The sequence below is a fragment of the Berghia stephanieae genome, chromosome 1, assembly GCF_034508935.2.
Source record: "Berghia stephanieae isolate SIO BIC M18660-M18661 chromosome 1, UCSD_Bste_1.3, whole genome shotgun sequence".
In the NCBI taxonomy this organism is placed as follows: domain Eukaryota; kingdom Metazoa; phylum Mollusca; class Gastropoda; order Nudibranchia; family Aeolidiidae; genus Berghia; species Berghia stephanieae.
This window is the reverse complement of record NC_088360.1, coordinates 38,888,370-38,895,869: the sequence shown is the minus strand read 5'-3', so window position 1 is coordinate 38,895,869 and position 7,500 is coordinate 38,888,370. Positions and strand designations below refer to the sequence as shown.

The following is a 7,500-nucleotide window of genomic DNA, read 5'->3' as shown; positions in this document are numbered from 1 at the left end:
TAAAGATGGTCTATTTCTCGACATTCTATCTTATTGTCAATATTGTAATACCTTATTCATGTGATGGTGATGTTAAATGCCGACCTTTTGTATCTGACAAAACAATGACAAATGATCTGGTACACAAACAATCTATTGGGATAGAATAGACATACAGTATACAACTGAGAGACAGTTAGACATACCGACAGATAGATTTCTTGATTTGACAGACAGTTAAATAGACAGATGAAAGGATGGCGAGGTAGATACGGTAGATTATCATGATTTATCAGGGAGAATTAATAGACTTTGTAGTGTGATGAGTGTGCTAGAGTGTGAGTTGATTAATCCTCTGGCTGGCAATACCAATTTTTAAAAAATGATATATATATATATATATATATATATATATATATATATATATATATATATATATATATATATAGAGAGAGAGAGAGACAGAGAGAGAGAGAGAGAGATAGAACGAAATTAACGTCACTCATCTCTTTGTTATTGTTTTAGCCTGCCATTTTTTTTAGTAGTTCTCACTCAATTGTATTAACCAGACTATTGATAGTCTGAAGTTGACGTCACTCTAGTCTTTGTTATTGCTTTTTGCCATACGTGTTTATGAGTAATTTTCATTAAACGGTATTAACCAGACTATAAACGTTCAAGATTACACATTGTTTTTGTGTGTTGGTCCGTTATACTTCCGGATGGCAATGTTGTGAGTAGTCAAGCCCATACTATCTATATGACTATATATATATATATATATATATATATATATATATATATATATATATATATATATATATATATATATAATGGGATGTAGGAATTAACCAGTAGATTTTTGACTAATCAAAACATGGAATTTGTGACACACCTTCATACATGCTCGGACAAACATTGTTGTTTGTTTATTAACACGAACGTCAATGAAATCGACCTCTCTCTCTCTCTCTCTCTCTCTCTCTCTCTCTCTCTCTCTCTCTGATCATTGTTATTGTTTTTATACCGCCAAATGGGTGACTAGTTACCACATGATTTTCTCGATCATTATATAAAAGTTTAAATTGTTTTTTTTTTACCCATAGTTTTCTGTGTTTGTTCAATTGATCTGGCATTAGAACAGTGGGTGTTTTACTCAGACATAATGTACCATCGATAGTAAAGCCTGTGAAGTTTGCTATTTTTACCAATCACTGCCATTGTTTACATTATGACGACTGACCGAGAGGCGTGGTTATCTAAGTGTCTATTGACTCTACTAGTTGAAATGTAGGGTGTGCTACGAATTTGAATCTTTATATTTCTTCTTTTCCGGATTTGTGCGTTGTTGATAATAACGATAATGATGATGATGATGATGATGATGATGATGATGATGATGATGAGGAGGAGGAGGAGGAGGAGGAAGAGGATGGTGGTGGTGGCGGTGATGATGATGATGATGATGATGATGATGATGATGATGATGATGATGATGATGATGATGATGATGATGTTATGACGATGAAGTAGAATGAAGGTAATGGTCGTGGTGATAATGATGATAGTGAGGTCGAGGAGGAGGAGGAGGAGGAGGAGGAGGAGACGGACGAGGACGAGGACGAGGAGAGGAGCTTGCGAGGAGGAATAGTACTCGAATTGATAGGACTATTTGTGTAACATGACTAATCATCTGTCTTGGTGAGTGGGAAAGTGCCAGAAGACAATAAAGAATAAATATCTTGCGGCGGCGATGGGGGCTCTCCCCGACCAGGCGGAGTTGTCGTACCAGTAAAGTCGCGGGTTCAGCCCCCATCGCCGCCGCGAAATTTTTATTCTCAATCGTCTTCTGGCACTTTCCTACTCACTTCATTTCTCATTATTATCAACATAAGTGCATGCCAAGTTTTCTTGGTGAGTGGTAGTTGAGAACGTTAATTGCCGTACTCCAAAAAGACATGTATTTAAAAATTTGGCCAGAAAACTCGTCCTTCAAATTAATATCGATCGATTTAAATGACCCTTATCTGGGCAAAAACAAAACTCTCAAACCTCGGACTTCGTGAGGTACCTGGTTTGAGAATTTTTGTCAAAATTTGGGTCGTTTAAATCGATCTATATTTGAAGGACCTGTTTTCTGGCCAAATTTTGACAAACGTTTCTTTCTAGAATACAACAATTACCGAGTTAAAGTCAAACATTTGTCAGATAACCAGCATTTGTGTCCCGTTGCCCCGAGACGATATCAGGTCTGAACGGTTTAGGTTGTTGAACATGACTTTATATATAGATAGTTCGAAGTTGACGTCACTCAGGTCTTTGTTATTGTTTTTTTTTTTTTTTTTGCCATCCACGTTTATGCGTAATTCTCACTAAACTATATTAACCTGACTATAAACGATCATGTGTGTTGGTCCATTATACTTCTGGATGGCAATGTTGTGAGCTTCTTAGCCAAGCGCATACTATCTATAGCCAGGAATATGACAGACGAAACCAACCATTTTTATTTATATTATTTTTTTTAAAAGTTAAATTAAGAGTAGTCCTTCATAACCTTAAGGCCCGTGGAATCGTAGTTTAAACCGGTTTCTATATCGTGAAACGGACAATCGCAATTGGAATCAATAGTCTGATGTCACGTCGCCCCAGCAACGGCGAGAAGCGTGGTTCAAAACAAAGAAAATCGGTACTTTCTCTTCTTCATGCTGGCTAGAACTATTCATATGTCTTGTGATCAGAATGTATAAAAGTCAAAACATGATCATTTATAATGTTTTTCTCCTCTCGTTACACTTTTATGCTCGTCGGAGAAATATTTCATAAGGGCGTCCGCCATTGTTGCGATAGTTTAGAGCCAGCTACGTCATGACTATTGAAGCCAATTGATCCAGCTATTTAAACAATGCTGGCCTGGGTATACAGAAAGGGAAGCGGAGGGTTTCAGAAAAAAAAAAAAAAACCCAAAAACATCTCGACTTGACCCGGGATCGATCTCGGTCCCTTTGCGTTATGAAGCGAGTGCTCTATCCACTGAGCTATCGGGGCCTCTTTAATCAAGCGATGCTTATATAAATACATAAGGAGCGTTAAAGTAAAATGTCATATCTCTGATCATTCCAACGGTTAAAACACTTTTAGATTCACCAGGTTTTCCTGACATGATACAGGATTGAGAGAGTGAGTTTCATTTATATCTAGATATTTAGTCAGCTGTTTTTATGACCTCTTCTTTGAGCTTAGGCGTTGGTTAAACGAACGTCGTTTTTTGTTTTTGTTTTTTATTGATATTGCCTAATGACTAACGGGCGGCGGTTTTACCAAGTGCATTAGACAACGTTGAGCTGGTACAATCACAATTGCGAAATAATGAGTGGGAAACCTAATAATCGTCTAGGTGGAAACCCACATGTGTGGGAGGAGCAGACGCTGATAGTTAAACTGATAAATTCGGACGATATAACCCCCCCCCCCCCCCCCCCCCCCCCCCCCCCCCCCCCCCCGCCTTTCTATCTTTCCACAATGATACGGTTAGCCATGCTTATTGCCAACTTAATGACGATCACTGAATATATTTTCTTCTTCTTCTTCTTCTTCTTCTTCTTCTTCTTCTTCTTCTTCTTCTTCTTCTTCTTCTTCTTCTTCTTCTTCTTCTTCTACTTCTCTCTTTCTTTCTTCTTTTTTTTTTTTTACAAAAGCAATATCAACAACAACAACAAAAGAGAGAGAGAGAGAGAGAGAGAGAGAGAGAGAGAGAGAGAGAGAGAGAGAGAGTATGTGTGTGACTGAGAGAGAGTGTGTGTGTGTGTGTGTGTGTGACTGAGAGAGAGAGAGAGAGAGAGAGAGAGAGAGAGAGAGAGAGAGAGAGAGAGAGAGAATTGGATTGTCACTGACGGCTAATGAGATGGATAAATGGAATGAATCGAGTGTCGATTTTGAGATTCACGAATGAGTTGACGGTATGCGTTTAATTAATACACCCACCAATTTTACCACTAGGTCAAATCACACATATTTTAATATACACAAAATAATGTGTAACCTTGAACGTTTATTATCCGATAAAGATAATCTAATGAGAACATCATCAAAAATGGTGGTCTGAAACGATTAATAAAGAGTTGAGTGACGTCAACTTCATTCTTCATTCTATTGACAATGGCTAAGAATTTCAAACATCATGACAAAATTTTTAACATAATGAAGACAAAACAATATGATAATACAACTTTACAGAAACAAACAAAATAAGAATATACAAACCAAAGAGTTCACGGATAATTTTTACCAGTTAACGGCCGTATCCTGGTAAAAGACATTTAAAAATGTGTCCAGAGACCTCTTCATTCAAATATCGATCGATTTTAATGAACCTCTTATTTGCAACATAAAAATTGTGAAGTCCCAGGTTTGAGAGGGTTTTTTTTGTTTGTTTTTTTTTCAAAGTGACGGTCAGTTAAATCGATCGATATTTAAAGGACGAAGTTTTTGGACAAATTTTTAAATTATGTACTTCTCCGGAGAACGGCGGGAGATAATTTGATCGAGAAAGAGAAACCCTTACCTCTTAGACATTTTATCATCTCCATTTTCAAAGAGACTTTCTACATTCCAGCGAGATAGATCAAAGAAGGGATAACGCGATAGTACGCCAGTACTTTGACAAACCACATTTTAATAAACTTTGGCGAAAAAAACTCGTCCTTAAAATATCGGTCGATAAAAATGACCCTCATCATGCAAAAAGAAAAAAGAAAAAAGACAAAAAACAAAACAAAACAAAACCTCTCAAACTTTGGACTTATTTTTAAGTCCCACCTTTTGGCAAGGTGAGGATTATTTAATTGATCGATATTCAAAGGAAGAGTTTTCTGGCCCAAATTTAAAAAATAAAAATGTGTTGCTTTTTTCAGGGAACGACAGTGTTCGGGAGATGATGCTTTTCTGGGTAAATCCGTAAACATTTGATAAATTCGATTGCGATGGAAAGCTTCAATGCGGGCATAGGATAGGACCAGACCCTTTTGTAGCCCTATTTATTATTCTCGTTATGATACATTTACTATTTAAGATATTTTACTATGAAAGATATTAGACCTTTTGCCCCTATCGACCATTCTGCGTTTGCTTGTTTGTTTATTTGTTTTGTTTTGTTAGATGTTTTGTTGACACTTTTCTTCCTTGATTCCATCTTCATCATCATCATCATCATCATCATCATCATCATCATCATCATCATCATCATCATCATCATCATCAACAACATCATCTTCATTATTATCGTCATCACCATGATCATCATCATCATCATCATCATCATCATCATCATCATCATCATTATCATCATTATCATCATCATCATCATCATCATCATTAGCATCATCAACAGCATCATCTTCATCATTATCGTCATCACCATCATCATTATTATATATTATTATTGTTTTGTTCATAATAACATCATGTTTCAAAGGAAGCTTTGAAATCATACGTTTTATTTGAACATCACAGTGATAACAAACAACGGTATTATCAACAACAACAACAATTACAATAATGATGATGATAATGAAAATGTTAGTTATTATCATCATCATCATCATCATCATCATCATCATCATCATCATCATCATCATCATCATCATCATCATCATCATCATCATCATCAATATTAATAATAATAATAATTATTATTATTATCATCATTATCGTCATCATCATCACCATCATCATCATTATTATTATTATTATTATTATTATTATTATTATTATTATTATTATTATTATTATTGTTATTATTATTATTATTATTATTATTATTATTATTATTATTATTATTATTATTATTATTATTATTATTAAAACACCATTACTACTACTACTACTACTACTACTACTACTACTACTACTACTACTACTACTACTACTTACTACTACTATACTACTACTACTACTACTACTACTATACTACACTACCTTACTATACTACTACTACTACTACTACTACTACTACTACTACTACTACCACACCACCACCACCACTACTACATACTACTACTACTACTACTACTACTACTACTACTACTACTACTACTACTACTACTACTACTATTACTACTACTACCACTACTACCACTACTACTACTACTACTACTACTACTACTACTACTACTACTACTACTACTACTACTACTACTACTACTACTACTACTACTACTTCAATTCCTTAAAACTGAAAAAAAATAAATTATATTGCCTCCTTTATTATTCCCATTAATACCAAAAATACAAAACGATTTATCGTTATTGATTCACTTCCACCCCCTTCCTTATCTTATCCAAAGCATTCTTTGTTTTAAAATTAAGGTGAATTGATTGGTTGGTTTATGCAGGTCACCTGTCTCATTCATCAATATGCATGGTTCGGCATTCTAATTGGTCAGCATGGGACATGTGATAGTCACATGACCCAGGCATCTGTAATTTCAAGGACAGTACTGGCCGCCGTATCATCTCATTCTAGTGGAATCAATGATTTCATATCGCTTCATACTGGAGCACTTTTATAACTTTGAATTATATCGACGACGAATATAGCAGAGATACAATGATAATGTGTTGTTGTTGATGATGATGATAATGATGATGATGATGGTGATGATGATGATGATGATGATGATGATGATGATAATGATGATGATGATGATGATGGTGATGATGATGATGATGATGTTGGTGCAAGTGGTGATGGTGGTTGTGGTGGTGGTTGTGGTTATGGCGGTGGGATATGATGGTGATCTCTCTCTCTCTCTCTCTCTCTCTCTCTCTCTCTCTCTCACTCTCTCTATCTCTATCTATCTATCTATCTATCCATCTCCCTTTCTCTCCAAGTATCTATCTTTCTATCTATCAATCTATCGTTCTTATCTATCTATCTATCAGTCTATGTATCTATATGTCTATCCATTTATCTTTCTATCTATATATCGTCTCTTTTCTACTCCTGTGTATGTGTGCGCGCGCACGTGTGTGTGTGTGGTTGCATCCTATGTTTGTTTTTGTTTCTGTCGAGGAAGGTGGCAGGCTTGATAAGTAAACCCCACTAGTTATACAACATTTAGTTTAATCATACTAGATTGCGTTTATTTTAGTTCCTACCCGAGGCGATTTAAGTTATATCTAATTCTTGCTCTTTTACTTGCTATTTTCACAGAACCGGCAGCTATTCCATTTGAAAGTCCAACACCCCAGGAAACAAAATCCTCCCGTTTGCAAGGACCTTCAACAGACGTATCGCCTTCCCTATCACCACACTTTATCTTCCACCATCACCACCAACAACAACAGCAACCGCAGCAACAGCAGCAACAACAACCAAATCGTCAACTCAATCAGCATCCTCAGCCTCATCATCATCATCAGCAGCAGCAACAGCAACATATTCGTCAACATCCAGAACAACATCAGCGTCATCAAAAGGTTGCCAATCATCAACACCCTCAAATAAGTCCTCAACACCAA

General features: G+C 35.9%; 1 protein-coding gene across 2 annotated transcripts in view; it reads left to right on the top strand.

Moving 5' to 3' along the window:
* The window catches only part of LOC144974063 (uncharacterized), a 155,695-nt gene that overhangs the window by 117,245 nt on the left and 30,950 nt on the right, over positions 1–7,500 (top strand). For both annotated transcript variants that reach the window (XM_078916962.1, XM_078916955.1), the window contains one exon: positions 7,193–7,500. This exon is cut by the window's right edge and continues 789 nt beyond it. Coding sequence is in view for 1 of the 2 variants with exons in the window: in XM_078916955.1 (XP_078773081.1) it covers positions 7,193–7,500 (308 nt within the window). In the remaining variant the exon portion in view is untranslated. The remainder of the gene's footprint in view (positions 1–7,192) is intronic.